Below are 21,398 nucleotides of genomic sequence, written 5' to 3'. Positions count from 1 at the left end.
GCTTTGAGTGGTTTAAAAAATTCAAAAGTGGCGATTTTGACGTGAGAAACGAAGAACGTGGAAAACCACCGAAAAAGTTTGAAGACAGCGAATTGCAAGCATTGTTGGATGAGGATGACGCTCAAACTAAACAACTCGCGGATCAATTGAATGTGACGAAAAGCCGTCTCCATACGTTTTAAATCCATGGGAAAGATCCAGAAGATGGGAAAATGGGTTCCTCATGAACTGAATGAAAGACAGCAGGAAAACCGAAAAACCACTTGCAAAATACTGCTCGCCAGGTACAAAAGAAAGTCATTTCTCCATCGAATTGTGACTGGCGATGAAATGTGGATATATTTTGAGAATCCTAAGCGTAAAAGATCATGGATAACTCCAGGCGAATCATCGACATCGACTATCATCGACAAGGCCAAATCGCTATGGACGGAAGACAATGCTCTGTGTTTGGTGGGATCAGAAAGGTGCGATCTATTATGAGCTGCTAAAACCTGGCGAAACCGTTAATACTGAACGCTACCGACAACAAATGATCAATTTGAATCAAGCTTTGCGTGAAAAACGACCGGAATATCAAAAAAGGCAACACAAAGTGATTTTGCTTCATGATAATGCACCATCACACACAGCAAAACTAGTCAAGGAACCGATTGAGGCGTTTGGTTGGGAAATACTTTCGCATGCGGCTTACTCACCAGACTTGGCTCCGTCCGATTACTCCTTATTTGCATCGATGGAACACGCACTTGCTCAGCAGCGCTTCACTTCTTACGAAGATGTACGAAAATGGCTAGATGACTGGTTTGATTCAAAAGAGCAACAATTTTTTTGGCGTGGTCTCCACAAATTGTCAGACAGGTGGGAAAAATGTATAGCTAGCGATGGACAATACTTCGAATAAAATATTTTTTATCATTTTCATGCAATAAACGTGTATTTTCTATATTAAAAAATTCCGGTTTCATATTTACATACCTGGTATACTACCACAGCAATATCTCACGCAGCCTATGATACACGCAGTCACACATACGTGTCAATTTTCGTACAACGAATTCGTCGCGATAAAGCGTCTAAATCTAATTCTAAGAACTCGACGTTGTATGTTCGTGCAAATTACGTGTTTGGGAACTATTATTTCGTACGTTCGGGTTGCAAAGCTTTCATATCAAGGAAATATTGTCACGACTTGACAGCTGAGACGCCATGTTACACTAATGCCCAATTTCTTCACTTCCAGATAAGTTGCGGATAACCTTATCCAGGAGATATCTCCATTGTATTCTGGGAGATATCTCTTGGATAAAGTTATCTAGAGGTGAAGAAATTGTGCATAAGAAATGGTAAAAAATATATCGATTTCGAAATTTTTGACTCAGCGTAGACTCCACTTCACAAATGCGTATTAATGCGTATACTTTAATCCTGGAAAAGAATTTTCCAATCCGTGAAAGAGAAAAAGAATATTCGTTATACAAAAATTATACGTGTTTAGTCGGTAATACAGACGTCTTTAGGATCTCCTTAAGGGGATCATAAAGCCTCCTGTATTACCGACTAAATCATATAATTTTTGTATAACAAATACTTTTTTCTCTTTCACAGATTTGAAAATTCTTTTCCAGGATTAAAGTATACGCATTAATACGTGTTTGTGAGATGAAGTTTATGCAGAGAATGATCAAAAATTTTGAAATTGATATATTTTTTACCATTTCTTATGCGGACTCTACAATAGAAGTCGTAGCGGTCGTAGAGTCTTAAGTCGTAGAAAATTGACTAATCATAGTCAATTATTCTTCTCATATTCGACTGTGATTGGTTAATTTTCTACGGAGTCAATTTGGCGTATTGGACGGTTCTAAGAGGGTGCCCAATTCTGGCGGTTTTAATGTTAAATAACAAATCGATAAATCTTCTACTTGATTAATTTTTAAATGTTATCTTTTTTGCAGATTTTATTTTCCAGGAGGGAAACCACTTCCTCTCTCACAGTTAGAGATGATCGTCTCAAAAATTACTGCGGCCTTTCAGAGTTTACCGAATTGTCGCGCTTCTCAAGCACAATTTCATATTATCACGAAGGTCAGAATTTATACAATTTTTAAATAAAATAATTTGCTTAAATAAAAGTAATGCTTCCCATTACTTTTATCAGCCATTTATGTTAACAATGATGGAAACAATATTAAGAAACTATGTATGCAGTTATAGATGACAAACTATTTTTATACTTTTTTTTGTCATCACTGGATCAGTATATTCGAATAATTTATTTTTTATTTTTTCATCAAATATTTAACATTCTGATAAATACCTTTTCCTAAACAACTCTTTCTATTAGATATGTTTTGAGAGAATCATTCAGCAGACACATCATGTTGATATTAGATTTTAGTCACTTATTGACCATCAATTAACGTTTTTAAAGCATCAAAATGATGATTTAATATCATAGTTAAATGACATCATACTCATAATAATCAAATGATATATATATATATATATGTATATTTATATATATATAGTGTACACTTGCCAACAAAATTATCGCATAAATGTATACCAAAATTTTGCATAACTTCAAGTAAATATAATTCCGTGAAAAATGGTCATATTTAAAAGTTTTTTTCATCTTCAAGAGTAAAATTTGTACTTTGAGAAACTTTCGATTAATTTTAAATCTATCCTTACTTTCGTTTACTATCTTTTTTAAAGTAACGACGTGTTACGTCTCCAAAAAATTGCGTAGTGTGAAGTGTGACGCATTAGGATACAATGAATTTTTTCACAAATATCATGATAATTATCGTAAAATATAGATTTTTTCTTGCAAATTAAAAAAATTAATCTTTTTACGATTTTTTATTGCGAAAATAGATGGCATACCAAAGTTACCTACGCATTTTGTTTAATTATTTTTAATATTAGCATTAATCGGTACGCACCAAGAAAAAGTTGCTATTCGGATTTTGCGCAACATATGCATACATGCGTAGATGATGTGTATGTGTAGGTATGTGTGCGTGTGTTGGAGTTGACGCGTGGGTACGTTGACACTTCAAAATCTCGTACTCCCGTTTCGTCTTCAAATGATTTCTTGCAAACGTACATACATATATATTGATGTAAACTCTAATTGTGGAATGTGGCTTGAGAAATTTTTTATTATATTCAGTGTAGTGCTGCTTATAGTTCCAGAAAATTCGTTGGTAATTCTTTTCACATTTCATAGTCTTCTTCCCATCATCACACACATAACTTGAGTAAATTTGACTTCTCGAGTAAGTTTAAACTGAAGTAAACACTGTGTACCGTAAATCAGTGATGGAAGATTAACGCATAAGCAAACAAGGCACTTGCCTAGGGCAGCAAATTTAAGGAGGTAGCAAATTTTTCAAGGCAGAAAATTTTCACACAGTTAGGATAAATTTTTAATTTGTTAATTTAACGTTTATGCTCGAGTTACACCGAGCATATTTTACCAGAAACGATATTTTATATACAGTTAAAAATGTATTATATTTATGTTACTTATTAAGGATTATTGAATATTTTTCAGCTAATGCGGAGATAAAAATCATTTTTTTAATCCATTTTTCCTTTTATCAAATTAATGAAGCCACCTGGGGGCGGCTAGATGTTAGTGCCTAGGAGCGGCAAAATGCTTCATCCGTCACTGCCGTAAGTGGGTATTGTTTTACTTCTAATTACAGTATTGTTTTTACTGGAGTTTAAATTCCATCGAACAATTATGGGATATGATGGAAAGAAGGCTACGAAGGAAGGATCGCCAACAAATTTATAGAAACAGCATTACACCAAATATGGTGGAAAATCCTTTGGCCACAATTATAACTTTCATTTATATACACAGGGTGTATTCTGATAATTAACGATAAAATTCGCATAGCAGCAGAATAGACTAAAAGTCCTCTATCATTCTGCAATTGTCGCAATGATTAACGAGATATTAATTTGTGAAAAACCAAATTGGCCTGGCTTACCGCCAAATGCAAGCGCGTGAAATAAAACCGCCTAGTGAGGTGCGCGTTCACCGTCGCTAAGCACGTTAATGTCAATGTCGCTTGCAAACAACATTAGCGACGACGAACGCGCACCTCACTGGGTGGTCTTATCTCGTCGGCTGTACATACACGCACGCACGCACGCACAAACACAAACATACGCACGTATATTTCACATCTATGTACACCCAAGGACTTCGATTCTTTCCCTCAGAAATTTTCACAAATTGAGAAATGACAATATTTCTACATTAATGCTCATAGTACGTGCGCGATTAACAACATGACTAAACCTTACGTTCGCTTACAACTAAACTTTGACATAAAGACGAAATAACCTGAATTTTTGGAAGTTTTAAAAAAGTAACCGAGAGAAAGAATCGAAGTCCTTGGGTGTACGCTATTTTGTGAGCATGGCTAGACTCTGTCTCTAGAGCATATCCAAATATTTGATGGAATATTTGATGGCTGTTAACGCAAATGAACAATAGCAATGTTCAGTTAGGAGACGATGCATATTTAGAAGTATATGGTTACATGTTTTGACGTCTTTATTTTTATTGGACATGATATTGTCTGGGATTATTATATCACCCATGATCGGAACACGCTATCAGACTAAGCATTTTATCTCGAATCTATCGATCGTAATAATTTGTTGATCCGAAACGTAGTGTAATTAATAAATAATTTTTTTAAATTAATGGATTTTAAGTAGTATGATAAATAGTAGTATGATTAAAAATAATATTAGGGTCGAATGATTTGGAATAAAACGCTTAATCTAGTAGTGTGTCTCGATTGCAAGTGATCGGATACATCCCGTATTTAATTATATTATTTATATTAATTATTATTTTAATTAAGATAAAATAATAATTATTAAATATTTCCGAAAAATAACATTTTTAATATATCGTCAGGAATATTACGTTTGTTTTATGTCATTGTTTAGTTGAATGATATCGAAGAATAAAAAATAAATCAACATCTTATGATGATAACTTGATTGCATATAAAATTCTTTTGGGGAGAACTTGTTTGCAGTTGTTACTACGCTTAAGATAAATCATGAATAACATTACTAATAATTCACTAATAACATTACTAATAACATTCACTAATAATTGATTTGAACAAATAGAAAAATAGCAATAATTAAAGGTTAAACTTATTTTTAGATTTTAATATCAATAATAAAATGAAGCACTATAGCACAAAACCGAAATATTATATCATAATAACATGAAATAATCTTCAGTAAGACATCGTTAGAATGATTTCTATGAAATCTACTATGAAAACTGTGTTGCAAAATTTATTGCCATAAAAAAATTATGATGTACATATGTAACGCAAGTTACATAGCTTTTTAGCACTGGTAGTGAATTTTGAAATAAAGTCCATATAACTGTCATTTTTTGATCACTTAATGTCATAAGTACGAACATATCTAGTATTTGACGCCAAAATGATATATGCTTGCTATCTGAATAGTTGTTTATAACTTGTAATGAAATTATAATTTTCAATTATAGGTCCATCCATTTCTGAAGAAATTAAAACAATTTTTTATAAAAATCCGCTTAGTGTATTTTTTAAAGAATTGTATTATAATTGTTCAATGTAGTCCTTCTCAGCTCCATATGAAGGTTAAAAAATATGATTTTATAAAAGAACATTTAAAAGTTTTAATATACTATATAACTATAGTGCCACTTTACGTTTTGCAATAATTTCTTTCATATCTATTTCAAATCAAGGCTAAATAAGAATGGTATTAAGCAACAAATGAAAGTTATAAACAAATTATTAATTTTTAATCAACTGCTTAAAGTTTGAACTATTTTAACTAATCGCGAAAGGATAGTGCATTTAATTTTCTTTTAAATATGTATATTCAAAGAAATTTTATGCAGGTAATTCAAAATGTACAATATATTTTTTGAGATTAAGAAATAAGAATAAGCCATTAACATTTTAATCATTTTCAAGAGCACTCTTTCACACAATACGCAACATTCTCTTATCTGTAATCTTACAATTAATATAAAGTTATAATACATTAATTAATTACTTATTTATATATTTTGGAGTAATATATAAATTTTGTCAATTTTTTCTTTATTGTATAGGCTTGTGATTTACCCTTGTATTGGAAAATACCACTTTTCCTGGCAGCAGGCGGTGAGCAAAAAGGATTTATCGAGATGAATGTCTTTCTAGAATTTTGGAAAAAGTAAGCTATAGATTTCAATTTATATTTTTTATGTCTATTATGAGAAATTGTATTCACTTCTTGAATTCTTATATTTTATTGAATTTATACAGTAAGTAAGAAATGACGGTTGAAGCTGGATCTTAAGTGCTTTAAATAATTCCATGCAAATTTATATCATATTTATAGTCTCTTGAATTGCGTGTCGAACAAAAATGTATGGTCATTGCGATCACCCATCCGATCCACAACCCTACCCAACGATCCTTTACCTATAGGCCTGTTCTTTTTGGCTGAACTTTTGCACCAGTTCATCTTTCTTCCTTTTCTCTTTGTGACGTCATGATGGTTGCACTGCCAGTAAAAGATTCACAGATTCACAGATTCACTACCACATCGAAAGTATCCGCAAATAGCGGCGTTTAAAGAGACTCGAAATCTGACCAATCAGGAGATTGGTGCTCCTCATGACTTTACTCTTAGAGGGACTCTAGTGGCATACAATAATGCCATCTAGTGATTCTGGGGGAGAAGCTTTTAACAGAAATCATAGGAACGTAGTAATTGTTATGGGCCTTCTACAATAAGCCGCAAGTCAGAAGTTCTAAGCGATCTTAAGTCATAATCGGCGAAGTTGGCCAATAACCAACTTGAACAACTTGGTTAAGACTGGTTAAGACTTCTGACGTTCCGACTTGCAGCTATTATTGTAGAAGGCCTATTATGGGCCTATTATGGGCCTTCTACAATAATAGCTGCAAGTCGGAACGTCAGAAGTCTTAACCAGTCTTAACCAAGTTGTTCAAGTTGGTTATTGGCCAACTTCGCCGATTATGACTTAAGATCGCTTAGAACTTCTGACTTGCGGCTTATTGTAGAAGGCCTATAAGGAATCGGTTTATAAATGGCAGCTTGGACCCCCTGCTCTTATCCCCCTCCCCAGTGAGAAATAACAATGGAATCGACATCGAATCGATGTCGGTTCGACGTCAATTCGACATCGATTCCATTGTCATTTCTCACTGGGTCGCCACTCAACCCTTCAAACCTTATCCCTCACTTGCCCCCTTCCCTCATCCTCCTCGTTCTGCTGGAAAAATTTCGCTGAAATTATTCCACGTTTTGGAACATTTTTCAGCAAATTTCAGCATTTCAGAAAAATTTCAGTTTAATTTCAGTATGTTAATTAAAGAATTCATTTTCAGTGAAATTTTAACAAATTTTCAGCAATTTCGCTGAAATATTCCAAAACGTGGAAAGATTTCAACGAAATTTTTTCACCAGGGCCATGTTAAAATCCTTCTATATTACCTACACACTAGCAATAAACAAATTTTGAATTTATCCTTACAGATTAACAACTATTCATCACGATACTACTAATAAATTCATCAGTATAGTTACTCGGGGTCTTCGAAACAACATACTCCCTGAGGACCTGATACCACTTGTACAAGATGTAGTAGAAACACATCCAGGATTGACATTTTTAAAAGAAGCTACAGAATTTCATTCTCGCTACGTACACACGGTTTGTATGAAGTAACTTACGTTTAATTTTAACTTATACTTTATTCTTTATTTATTAAAAATTTTTAATTCTATTATATTGATCTCTATTAAGGTCAAATGTTATCAACTCGATCATTATCGTACGAACATGAGAGAAATATAATCGATATAATTATAAAGTTTTTGTTTTATGTTCACCTAGAATTGCTCTTTTAATGCACTTTTTTAAATAAAAATAAAAATTTATTATAACGAAATCTATTTTTATAATCTTTCCGCATACTTTGTTTAAATATTCAGATTTAAATAACTCTATATATTTTTATTTTTGAAACGATAATTCAGCTGTGCAATTAACAATGAAATCTTTTGGTATTGCATACAAGCTATACTAATTATTTATGGTTATTTATGAAAATAATTGCAGGTAATTGCTAGAATATTTTATTGTGTGAATCGAAGTTGGAGCGGTAAAATTTCAATTGCGGAATTAAGGAGAAGTAATTTATTGGCAATGATCGCTATGCTTGAGCACGAAGAAGATATTAATCAAGTTACAGCTTACTTCAGCTATGAACACTTTTATGTGATATATTGCAAATTCTGGGAATTGGATCGCGATCATGATCTCTTTATAGATAAAATAGATTTAACAAGGCATAATGATCATGGTGAGAAAACATGTTTCGCTATTTAATGTGTAAATATGTATTGTGCATTATGATCATGGATTGATATATCTTATTTAAGTTGATTTTCCGTTTGATTTGTCAAATTATTTTCAGCGTTATCTACCCGAATGATTGAACGGATATTTAGTGGTGCTGTGACGAGAGGTGGTAACGTAAAAAACAGTAACGACGCGCAACAAACGGAAGGTAAGATGAGTTACACGGAGTTTGTGTGGTTCCTTCTTAGTGAAGAAGACAAGAATCATCCAACTGCTATTGAATATTGGTTTAGGTAAGTATTTTGCATCAGTCATAATATCAATACAATAAATTGTATTAATACTACTTCAATCAAGCCTTAATACTCATTTTATTAATTATATCAGTCATAGTAAGCAATAGAATTTATATATACCGTTTGTCATTTAATATACGTTACGTTTTCGTTCATTCATGTAGATGTATGGATCTCGATGGTGATGGATACTTGTCGATGTACGAATTGGAATACTTCTATGAAGAGCAATTACGTCGAATGGAAGCGATTGGTTTAGATACATTGCCTTTCGAAGATTGTCTCTGTCAGGTATTTAATATTTGTATAGCTTATCAGTTTATCTCGTTAATTTTTAAAAATAATTCTATATCTTTAACCCTCACCGTGTATACGTTCTTTTAGTATCCATTAAGTGTGTGTACGAGGGTCGTTAATGTTCGGCGTATTTTTTGAATGGATTATGGTTTACAAAGAATATTAAAAAGTTCATGTAGTTTCCTCAGCTATTATAAATGAAAGATTTATACGTAATTTTACAAATCTATTTGTTTAAATATTTTATTTTTGTAAATATATGAATCAAAATGCAAGTATGGTAGTGATATGTTTAAACATTTATAACTTTTGAACAAATCAATAAAATCTAATCATTAAAAATGAAAAATCAAGTTTAAGGTATATATATTTTAATAAAAAAATGTGCCAACAAATTTTGTTAAATTTATACATAATGCTTATATATGTATAATGCTTAAGTTTGGGACATAAAGTCTTACAATTTTGAAACTTATAAAAATCAACGTTTGTATGAGAAATTGACATTTAACTCTAAAAAATTTATTTTTTACTCAAAATCTATAATATCTCATACACTTTCATAAATAAAAAAAACACATATAACATCGTGAAAGAACGAAGAAATCGTAACACTTCCTCTGCAGAGCAATTTGCCATTTTTATTCTTAGATAACACAAATAAAAAATTTTTCGTTATATGTACATACGTATTTTAATTATTTATAAAAATATTCAAGAAATAAAAAATGCGTTGCATGTAAATGAAGGTCATTTGTATTCGTGCTCGATTTTTAATATTAGCGAGAAAATAAATCTGGGCCTCTATTCGTGAAAAGAAACGTATATGAAAAACTAGGGAAATATTATATTATACGTAACATATACTGTAGTATTTCCCTAGACTTTCGTATACGTTTTTTTTCAAGAATAGGGACCCTGTTCTTTTCAACTGAACTCTCCAGCCTGGAGAGAAAAAGAAGAAAAATGAATCGTGCAAGAACTTTAGCTAAAAAGAACAAACCTAATGATGTCTACTGCCTGTCTTTTACGGTTACCGACCCTCACTCCACAAGTTTTTTTAGGAGCAGAACGACGCGTCTATACTCACATGTTTTCAAAATATTCATAATTTGAATAAAATATTCAACGTTAAAAAAATCGCCTAAACATAAATAACTCTCGTTTACACGAGGGTTAAATTTTAATTTTTGGAATAATATCGAAAAGAATAAATTGAATCAAACGATAACAAAATGCAAAATATTAAAAAAAAATAATATGTTTTAGATGTTGGATATGATTCATCCAGTGATACCAGGCAAGATATCATTAAATGATTTGAAAAAATGTAAAATGACATCCATCTTCTTTGATACTTTTTTCAATTTGGAAAAGTATCTAGATCATGAACAGAGGGATCCTTTTGCTTCCACAAGAGACCATGATCCTGATGGCCAAGAAGTATGTAATCGTATTTATTTTATTATATTTAGTTTTTCTAAAATTTTAATTTAACTTTAGCACTACGTTGAACGTATTGCGTTTCAAATATCATGATTATATTTTCTAGATATAATTTGTGCATTAAACATTTATCAACTTGAAACATTTATAAAGAAATATTTTTAAATTAAATTAATCAGAAAATTATTTATTACAGAAGTATAATAATATGTATGATATATATATATATATGTGTGTGTGTGTGTGTGTATACTGATGACAGTTATTAATATAATAGTTATATTAATAAAATACATATTATTATACTTCTGTAATAAATAATTTTTTGATTAATTTAATTTGTATATATATATATATATATAACATGTATATGTATATATGTATATACATATATCCTACCACAGGAACCACTTTTATTTATTCAGTCGATTGTCTTAAAATCTGTAAGTTTAAGACATAAATGTTTCAAACAAAAGTTTTATGGCTTTAAGGAGGAGATAAGTTGGTGACCTTAGTTGATTTTGAAAAGATGTTAAGGTCAGATCAATGTTACTTAAAATTTTTTAATAAAACTCCCCTTTTTTACTACATATTCTTGTAGCTGACTTTAAGACCTTTTTAAACTACTATGAAACAATCGTTAATCTTATTCACGGAATAACTCGTTGGAAGGGTGCGGAGATAAGATCAGGTTCGTATCGGAGAGAGAGAGAGAGAGTTTTTTGAGAAAGAAAGAGAGAGAGAGAGAGAGAGAGAGAGAGAGAGAGAGAGAGAGGTGCTTATAAAAGATGACACGAATCTTAATATTATAACAGAAATAATATTTATTAAGTAGTTATGACGAGATACAAGAGACGAATAATGTTCGCTATGCGTGTGTGTGCGTGTACATTGCGTGCGCGCGCATGTGTGTGTCGGATGGTGCATAGTAACAAAAACATATGCGTGTACGTATGCGTTTATGTGTATGTGTGCGTGTATATATCGTCTTGAAGTCAACTACAAGAATATGTCGTAAAAAATGGGGGGTTTCCCGATGGAAAAATTTCACTGAAATTATTTCACGTTTTGGAACACTTTTCTGCAACATTTCAACATTTTAGAAAAATTTCTGTTTAATTTTAGCGATTTTTAGCTGAAAAATTCATTTTCAGCAAAATTCAGTAGAATTTCAGAGAAAGTTCAGCTCCATTTCAGAAAAGTTTCAGCTATTTTTCAATATTTTAGCTGAAAAATTCACTTTTAATGAAATTTTAGCAAATTTTCAACAATTTCACAGAAATGTTCCAAAACGTAGAATAATTTCATTGAAATTTTTTCACCAGGGTTCCATTTAAAAAATTTGAAATAATTTTAATATGATTTTAAGGACATCTTCTCAAGATCAATTAAAGTCATCAACTTCTTTCCTCCTTAAAGCCATAAAACTTTTGTTTAAAACATTTTTGTTTTAAACTTATAAATTTTGAGAACATCGATTTGATAAATTAAATCCTGTATATATGTATATATACACACACACATATTTTTTTTAATTATAGCTCTCAGATTGGGATCGATTTGCAGCAGAGGAATATGAATTATTGGTTGCTGAAGAAAGTGGCAATGAACAACAAGAACAAATGTAAGTATCATTTACAATTTTAATCACAATATTATAAATCAATCTAGTTTTTAAATCACGTTGTGATTTAATTTTACAATTTATACATAATATCCTATTACTTGATTATATGTATGTATAATGTTATATCACAGTCGAAACTGAATGTTTGATGCTTAATTTAATGTGAATTATTATAAAGATGATTCAGAATAACCCCGTGTCCTTGCAAAATCGTGTGTTTGACTGAATTCTGAGGCGATTTTTCCTTTACGAAAATTTTATCCGACGCTTACTTTTGAGTTATTAAAAGATAAAGTTAGCGAATTACAGACCGCGTACAAACGGTAAGCAGAGGCAGCGCACTCACCGGCCGACGCGAGCGATCACGAGGGACACTCGTTCGATCAGCTATCTAAGGACATAGTATTATTCTGTTTCACATAACACACGCGCGCGCGCACACACACACACACACACACACACATGTATATACATGGTAAAGAAAAAATACCAAATTCCGAAATATCTCGAAAAATATAAGAATTATAGAAAACTGTTTCAGATAAAAGTTGTAGGATTTAAGAACATCTGTTTACCGACTTTATCAGATTGACTTTGAATGGCATGGTCAAGATGAGGCCAAGGCCATGTCGATTTTTTAAAATGAAAGCTCCTATTTTTCATTCTTATATTGAGTATTCTTATATTGAATATTCTTATATTGAGAGCTCTTTAAAACACTATAATAAAATATTTTTTCATTAAATACATTTCGAGTTAGGCTTGAAAGTTACAGTACCACTGGCACGGCCTTAGCATTACCTAAGATGTTCGACTGACGGTTAAAACCGCTTGAATGTTGTTCAAGGTCATGCTTTGAATAACATTTGTCAAGATCAATGCTATTGAAGCTTGTTCCTCTTTATTTTCCAGTTTATTTTCATTTTTACATAAAAATTAGTTTTAGTGCAAAAGTGAAAATAAGAGGAACAAGTTCCAGTGGCTTTGAACTTGATAAATGTTATCCAGGGCATGACTTTGAATAACATTCAAGAGACTGCAGTTGTCGGTCGAACATCTTACGTAATGTTAACGCCGGTGGTGCTGTAATTTTCAAGCCTCATAACTTGAAAAGTTATAATGAGAAAATATTTTGTAAAACTGATAAGACCTATAGACCTTTTTAAACTCTACAACTTTTTATCTGAAACAGTTTTCTGTTTAAAAGGTACCGGTTACATTGGTTACAACACTTTATATATATAAAGTTTTGTAACCAATGTAACCGGTACCTTTTAAACTTAAATATAAATACAAGTACAGATAGCTCCGCTTCTAAGGATCTAAGTGTAATGCACTTAGGCCCAGTTTCACAATTCGCGGTTAACTCTTAACCGAGGTTCAACTTATTTATTATCTCCTTCCACTTCTAGAATTGGAAAGAGATGAGAAACAAGTTGAACCTTAGTTAAGAATTAACCGTGAGTTGTGAAACTGGGCCTTAGTAAAGTACCTAAGTAGTTACATCTAAGTATGTTACAACACAGATAGGGTGTTTCTTAAATACCGCTCACTAATCATATAACGTTATTTCAAATAAAAAATTGAATCAAAAAGTTGAGCATTATAGAAAAAAATGCCTCAGGACTTTTCAAATCAATTTTTGATTACGAATAGCATTATATGACTTGGTGCTATTTATATCCCGGTATATATGACTCTGATATTGAGTCGTGCATACTGCATGCGTTGTAAATAGATATTTTAAGCTTCGCGCTTCAATTAACAATATATAGGGTGTTTTCCAATAGTGTACACAGATGGCATAGTGTAACACTGTGTCTTATATGAAGTGTTTCAACTATGACGCAACGTTACACTACTCAATATTATAAAAAACTAAGTACAAGCGTGTAAAACATGTCAATATTATTATAAATACCAACTTTTCAAAAAGTTATTTGATAGTCATGTTTATTTTGTAATAAAATTATCGATTCTGAAAGCTTATACCCTATAATCGAGAATGGATTGAAATAGATTCAGATTTTCAGAAATATGCATTCATAAAGTGCTTCCCGTAATTCCTTAATGCTGACGCAGATATCCTAAGCGAGTACACTCTCCTGGCCTTCCTTTCCGGGAAATTTCCGTCGCTTTTCACGCCGTCCACCTCTACCAAGAGACCTGCGCACGATCTGATAGATCAGAGAGTACGCTTACAGTTGAAATAAATTGTTGAAATAGATCCTTTTCAATCCGGAATGCATTTTTATTCATTTATTGGAATTGCATGAAGCACATTTCTATGCCTTTCAGTCTAAAAATAATACTTATCAGCTTTTTCTGTGCATCGTGAATATTGCTCAATTCAAAATTTTGAATAGGAAATGCAATTTCTTAAACGAATTGCATCCATTTGAATCTAATTGAATCCAATTGTATTTGGATTTGAGTTCAATTAAATATAATTGAATCCAAAAAAAGTTTTTACTATTTAAAATACGCATTCGAATAGATAAAATTTTAATTCGTTTTAATCCATTCTCGTTTACTAGGTATAACTTAAATCTAAATAAAAATCATAAATCTATTATTCATGCGCAAAAATATACTTGTAAAAATAAGAATGGAAGTCTACAATGCACTCTGGTGTACAATATGAAACTAAATTGCTTTCTTACAAGTATCTTACACAGTAAAACAGTGTAGTATCTCTGTGTCCTAGTTGGAAAACAGCCATATTCTTCCTTTTTACTATAATCATAATGATAATGATACGTTTCTTGCAGGCTGTGTGATGATGAAATGTAACCATCATCTACAGCTCAGTAAGTAAAGTATAAAATAGCATAATGAAAAAATGCACGTATTTATATAAATTAACATACTAAATTAATATTTAAGCTTGTTTCATATATTTATTTCATTTTACCTAGCAAAGCATACTTTGCACATTTTTTTTCGCTAGAATAGTATAATACAGTTAGAGAACATTTTTTGTTGTAACTATTTTAATGTTTTTTATACATAGAGTAAGATTAAATTTGTGCGTTCATGTCGTACGACAAATTTTTCAAATTTGTTGATTGGCTATAGCATAGAGAGATCCGAGAACTTTTCTTCCTGCAACCTTAATTGTCGTACAACAAAAACGGATAAATGAAATAGTATCCAACATTTCAAATTTACATTTTGATTGGGTAAAGTTTTTTTTATATTGACACTGTCCGACAAAAAACCTTCTTTATGAATAATTATTTCCGACATATGTTTGCCTGCTGAACACAAATTCGTTAGTAAAAGTTGCCCATTATGTCATAATTTTGAAATAACTGCCATCAACAAGGCCAAAAACAATTTTTTTGAAGTTTTAATGCGATATGAAAGTATCGATTTACATAGCTTTAAAATGCATTTTAATTCATTTTTATATGATTTTTTGTTTCTGAGATATAGCAATTTGGAAATCATTTTTTTCTCATATACACTATTTAACAAAATTTAACTGTTATTTAATACACGAATATGAATAATTATTTTCGACGTATTTTTGCGTAATAAATGCAAATCTATTTACAAAAATTGGCTATCACGTCACAATTTTGAGAAAAATGTCATCAAATGAGGTCATGTTTTTTGGCTTCTTTGACGCTATTTTTCTCAAAATTATTATGTGATAGTCGCCAACGGATTCATATTCAGCAAGTAAAAATACGTCAGAAATGACTATTCACATTCGTTTGGTAAAACGATTGTTGGTCAGTGTTAATTATTGTTCTTATTGTATATATTATTTTATACTATTAAATATTGATTAATATTTATGTTTTCATGTAGTTTTTGGCACGTGGCTTTTATAATCATTTCTAATACTCCATGAAAAATATGATAATTTTTTATAATTATATTGCCTGAAGAAATAAATTTTACGAATAAAAAAATATATTCTTTATGTAATTTGAGATTATGCTTGCTCATAGGTTACATACTATTGTCTCCTGGAAATTATCGCCAAATGTGGATAATTTAATCGACAACTCGGTGGATATGGTCAAAGATTCAAATTCATTGATGAATTCATTGGATATTCATGTGCAACAGTCGAGACATAGTGGAGATACTGATACTGATTACGCTGACAGCGATAATTAACTTATTTTAATAAGAGAGAGAGAAAGAGAGAGAGAGAGAGAGAGTATATTCAATATATAGTTAGAGAGAAAAGATAAAAATTATTATCGGATAATACATTTGCTCTCATTCCAATTTTCTCCTTTCACGATCATGGAATGCTGCAATATATACTTCAGAATAGGGAGTTTCCCACAAAAAATCTGGATCCTCAGGATACTATTTCTATCAAACAGTTGTTCTCCATCAACTGCCATTATCGCCTTAACAGGAAGATGTATTTTTTAACATCTAAATAACTCGTCTACAGTTTTTAAGATGATTCTCTGCGTATGAACGAAAACGATCTACATCTAAAAAGAGTGGCACTTGCATTGATAATTGGATATCACTTTTTCTTTGTAACAATCTTCATCAGCTGATAATCACATTGCTTATAGCAATGTAATATTAGATCTGTTATTTGTAACTGTACTAGTATACATTTGTTGTACTTAAGGAGATCCTAAAGTCATAGTGTAAGTAGGACTTACAGGCATTATACAATAAGCCAATAGTCATATAAATCAGAAGTTAGAAGCTGAAAATTGACAGTCGCAGTCATCAATTTTTAGCTTCTGACTTCTGACTTATGACTAATGGCTTATTGTAGAAGGCCCATTACACACAGACGTTTAACATGTCACTGACACATCACACTACATACAGAATAGTATTATGTAGTACATCAATATCTTACGCACACACACATAAATTTTCGCATAACAATAAAGTTTTAATTAGACGTTTAAGTCCTATTCTAAGAACAAGGGTGTTTCTTCGTGCAAACTATTAGTCTGTGGACTACTTTTTTGTAAGTACAGATTACACAGCTTTTATATCAAACAAGTGTCACTTGATATCGTGATCTTTAGGATTCCCTTAAGATGGATATATATATATATATACATATATATTTGAAGTTTGGCAAAAACGAGAAAAAACTTTTAGTGCAGTCCAGTGCAATGACAAAGAACAAATATGTCATTCACGCCAACGACATTGAACATATTTGAAGTCCATAAGCTGATAAGTCTCCAGTCGTATTACAGCAATATCATGAACAAACATTTGCAATAATATATTATCGCGTTTATCAAAATAAATCACTCGAAATAGTTTTACAGTAAACTGCTAATAATATAATTTTTGCTGCGATGGCGCTGTCACAAAAATATTATATTACAGAAATGTCTGAAAGTTTGACAAATATATTTACTCACTCCAATTTTTGTAATTATTAAATATTGTATGATACTCATAAAGACATATAAGTACTCATAAATATTCGTAGCGATAACGCAAGTGCGATTCTAATGGACATGTCATTGCTGCAATTTGACGACAATTTGCTGAAAAATACTTTTAAAACTAATTTTGTTAATTTTTAATAAAATTGGAGTCGCTTGACAGTCTCTGATTATAATTGGCCGAATTTCTGAGTGAAAGAAATGACCGAGTTAAGTGTACATTCAGAAATAATAGAATTGATGTAAAGTTACTGAACCGAATATTTGTTAAATGATAGTTTTTTCTACACACATTATCTTTAAACTTCTTCTTGCGACAGGTTCTTATCTTTTGTTTCTTTTTTGCTTATATTATAGACTTACACTCTTTGATAATAATCTTTTTAATATATATATATATATATATATATATATATATTCACACACACACACACACACACACACACACACACACACACACACACACAAATACACTCGATTAGGTATGCTTTAATACACCAATTATATATGCCGAATATTGGGAGAATCCTGTTTGCCTACAATCCCGATTGCACAACACCACTCATATCAGCTGGTGCCTAGTAATTTTTCACTGCTTTATCAATGAGAATATTTTATTTTTAAATTAGCTAATTAGCGATGCATATGTGTAACATGCGAAGTGTGCAATCGGAGCCTTCCTCAGAATATTATATACAGAATATTTAACATACTATATAAACCCTCCTCCCCCCCCCGAAAGAGTGTATTTCACAAATGTAAATTGAAATAGAAGAAAAATTGAAATAGAAAAAATTGTTCTATGAACATTAAAGTTTACTTAAGCTATAGCATACTTTGGCACTTTTTTTATTAAAAATAAAAAGTGAAAAAGAAAACCTAAAGATCATATGAATTGTTCAAATTCGATATTAATACATGTGGTATGATCTAAAATAGTTTGACTAATTACGAAGAATATCATAATTGTTCCTTGTTTGTTTACACATGTCATTAATATGCTATTAGTTTAACTTGAATATGTAACCTCACAAATATAAATTAATCTGAAGGAGTGAAATATGACGTCTGAGTCACAGTGAATAACTATTTGTAGATGAACAACCGTTTTGCATTGAGCCCATGTTTATAGGAATTTTTATATTATTTATATCAGAAATATACTGTTTCAATTATGTCATATATAACACCCTATATATATATATATATATATATCTCAACAATGCAACATTCTATTTTTATTAGCTAAATTGATATTGTTTATTCTTGTTTATTTTACATCTAATCTTTTATTAAATACAGTTCTAAGTCATGACATACGAATAATTGGACATGACAATCCTAAATATGGGCATCTGTTTGTATGTTAAAAATAAAGAAGTTGTATATATAGAGTAGACAAGGCATAAGGGCCCATGTAAGTGGAAATATTAGACAGTAGAAAAGAAAATAATACGGGATAGCCAGAGAGAATCAAGGGAGAATGGAGCGGATTTACCCGGAATCCATGTTTAATACACCGTTGGAGATATGGTAGGAGTGTGATGAAACGGTGCTGCGTACACTAGTATTGTACCGCACTAGTATTGTGTGTATGACATATATGTACAATGAGGAGCAAAAATGAGCTTGTACTTCGGTGTAATACATCATACTGCAGGCGGCGTACTTATCTGCACCAACGTATGTATGGCGGTGCGCTCATCTACACCAAAGTACAAGCTCATTGTACATACACACACATGCACATTTGCGGAAGTGCACTAGACATGGCGAAATCAATCAGAGAAGAGAATCACTATCCGCTCCACTCTCCCTTGATTCTCTCTGGCCATCTCATTTTCATTCTATCCACCACGCATTCTTAGCTGGCTTCCCTACTCTATATATACAATCTCTTTGGTTAAAAACCATACCTAATAAAGATTATACACATATATAACTGTGCATAGTATAAATAGAATTATAGATAACGAAATAATTCACATATACACATATATATACATGTATAAATTATATATTATAATATATATACATAATATAGGATATTGATATGTATAATAAATTATAATATACAGATATAGCAAAATGCTAGCAGTTTACTGACAAATTAACAACTATAATAATTCGATTAGATTCTTACTGCAAACCTATAACAATCTGTTATCTGCATTCAGGATTTGTCGACAGATCCTGCTGTGCTAGTAGATTAGTGATAGAAACCGAACAGGAGATATGCGCGGACAATCTGATGGCAGACTGACAGCAGAAACTAAGCAGCAGTTACAAATTCTGCTCGGTTTTTATACTCATTCGGTTTGCTAGCAAAGCAGTAAGCTTGTCTTATTTTTGTGACAGTTTGCCAACATCATCAGATATTAAGTACATCGACTCTGCGTGATTGCCTTTTTATGATCAGAAATTGGTAGCATACTCTGCTCAAAATCTCAAGTCAAAAATGCAAGCCAATGTAAACTCAAAATCTGTCTCTGCACGCTTAGCTAGATGGATATATTATAAATTACATAGTGTATATATATACATATATATATAGAAGTAATATAACATTAATTACATACATACATATATATATAATTAATATATTAATTATATTAATTTTATACATACACATGCACAAACATAAACATTTGTAAGAATGCATAGTTCATTAGGAATCTGATTATATGGGTATACACAGAATTTCAGGCATGGGGAAAACCAAAAATTTACTTTTACACGAAACTTATTAAACATACGTACGATAAAACCAATCTTCGAGGACTTCAGCGAACTTTCTTGATACTTTTCCTTCTAGCTTCTTTCATTTGGCAAGCACTGTTTATTAGCATTCATAGCTAGTCCATTGAGGCAAATTTCGGACATGATGCAACCAGGTTTTTATCAAATACAATGTAATAAAAGATCTTTCAATAATACTCGTGTACGGTTGGGTTAAAAAAAAAAAATAAGACATGTTTCGTTGCTGGGAAGAAAGTTTCGGCTTCTTTTGATACCTCTGCTAATTATAATTCTTTAAGTTCCTTTTTTTTATTTTTTATCCCTCCAAAGAATATCGATGCCTGAGCCGTAGAAGGTGCTATATCGAGAAAAACATGAAGAAGGATCTATGTCAAAAAAGTAATGAAAAGCAGTCTATCTCGCGCGAGGCGTGAAGACCGGTCTATGTCAGAACACATGCGAAATACGGTTTATATCGAGAAAAGCAAGAAGAACGGTTTATGTCGCATGACTTTGAAGAAGGGTTTATCAGAATTTATATCGCGCAATGTTTCCTTCTTCTAAATTTTGTAGTGGTATGACTGAGGTAACTAAATTTGTGTAATTTCTAAATATGAAACATTTTTTTATTTCTAAATATGTAGCATTTTTTAACAGAAAATAAAAATTATACAGTGTTCTTTTCGTGTTAGATAAATAAATGTGTAACATTGTTGAGTTTTTACATCTGAATAATTTAAATTATATGATATGTGACAAAAGTTTGGATTTACAAACCAGTATTTTAATTATATTAATTAACAATTATGCTAATTTAGCTTAACAAGAATTAGCTTAACAACGAAGATTTTTAAGATTTAATTTACACTTAATACCACTACAAAATAGTCATACCACTACAAAATTTATGAGAAAGTAACATAGCGCGATATAAACCCTGATAAAGCATTTTTCAAAGTTATGCGACATAAACCGTTCTTTTTGCTTTTTTCGATATAAACCGTACTTTGCATGTGTTCCGACATAGACCGGTCTTCACGCTTCGCTTGAGATAGACCGCTTTTCATTACTTTTTTGCAGGGATGGGAAGTAACTCGTTACTTGTAACGAAGTTACAGTTAGAGTTACTTTTTTTCAGTAACTGTAACTTAACTTCGTTA

At 31.3% G+C, this 21,398-nt stretch overlaps 1 protein-coding gene across 4 annotated transcripts in view; it reads left to right on the top strand.

The window, feature by feature from the left end:
* LOC108760501 (uncharacterized) overlaps nt 1-21,398 on the top strand; it is a 52,126-nt gene that overhangs the window by 13,949 nt on the left and 16,779 nt on the right. Inside the window, exons 3-12 of one of the 4 annotated variants that reach the window (XM_018506495.1) lie at nt 1,959-2,088; nt 6,167-6,270; nt 7,603-7,780; nt 8,189-8,432; nt 8,547-8,724; nt 8,892-9,018; nt 10,294-10,467; nt 12,012-12,094; nt 16,060-16,245; nt 16,276-16,304. In XM_018506495.1, coding sequence (XP_018361997.1) covers nt 1,959-2,088; nt 6,167-6,270; nt 7,603-7,780; nt 8,189-8,432; nt 8,547-8,724; nt 8,892-9,018; nt 10,294-10,467; nt 12,012-12,094; nt 16,060-16,231 — 1,390 coding nt within the window. In that variant the 3' untranslated portion in view covers nt 16,232-16,245; nt 16,276-16,304. Of the gene's footprint in view, nt 1-1,958; nt 2,089-6,166; nt 6,271-7,602; nt 7,781-8,188; nt 8,433-8,546; nt 8,725-8,891; nt 9,019-10,293; nt 10,468-12,011; nt 12,095-14,868; nt 14,908-16,059; nt 16,246-16,275; nt 16,305-21,398 lie in introns of those variants that run through there. The other 3 variants (XM_018506496.1, XM_018506497.1, XM_018506498.1) reach the window with 3 other exon arrangements.

This window comes from Trachymyrmex cornetzi, unplaced genomic scaffold, assembly GCF_001594075.2.
Source record: "Trachymyrmex cornetzi isolate Tcor2-1 unplaced genomic scaffold, Tcor1.1 scaffold225, whole genome shotgun sequence".
Taxonomy (NCBI): domain Eukaryota; kingdom Metazoa; phylum Arthropoda; class Insecta; order Hymenoptera; family Formicidae; genus Trachymyrmex; species Trachymyrmex cornetzi.
This window is presented reverse-complemented; position numbering and strand designations above follow the sequence as displayed.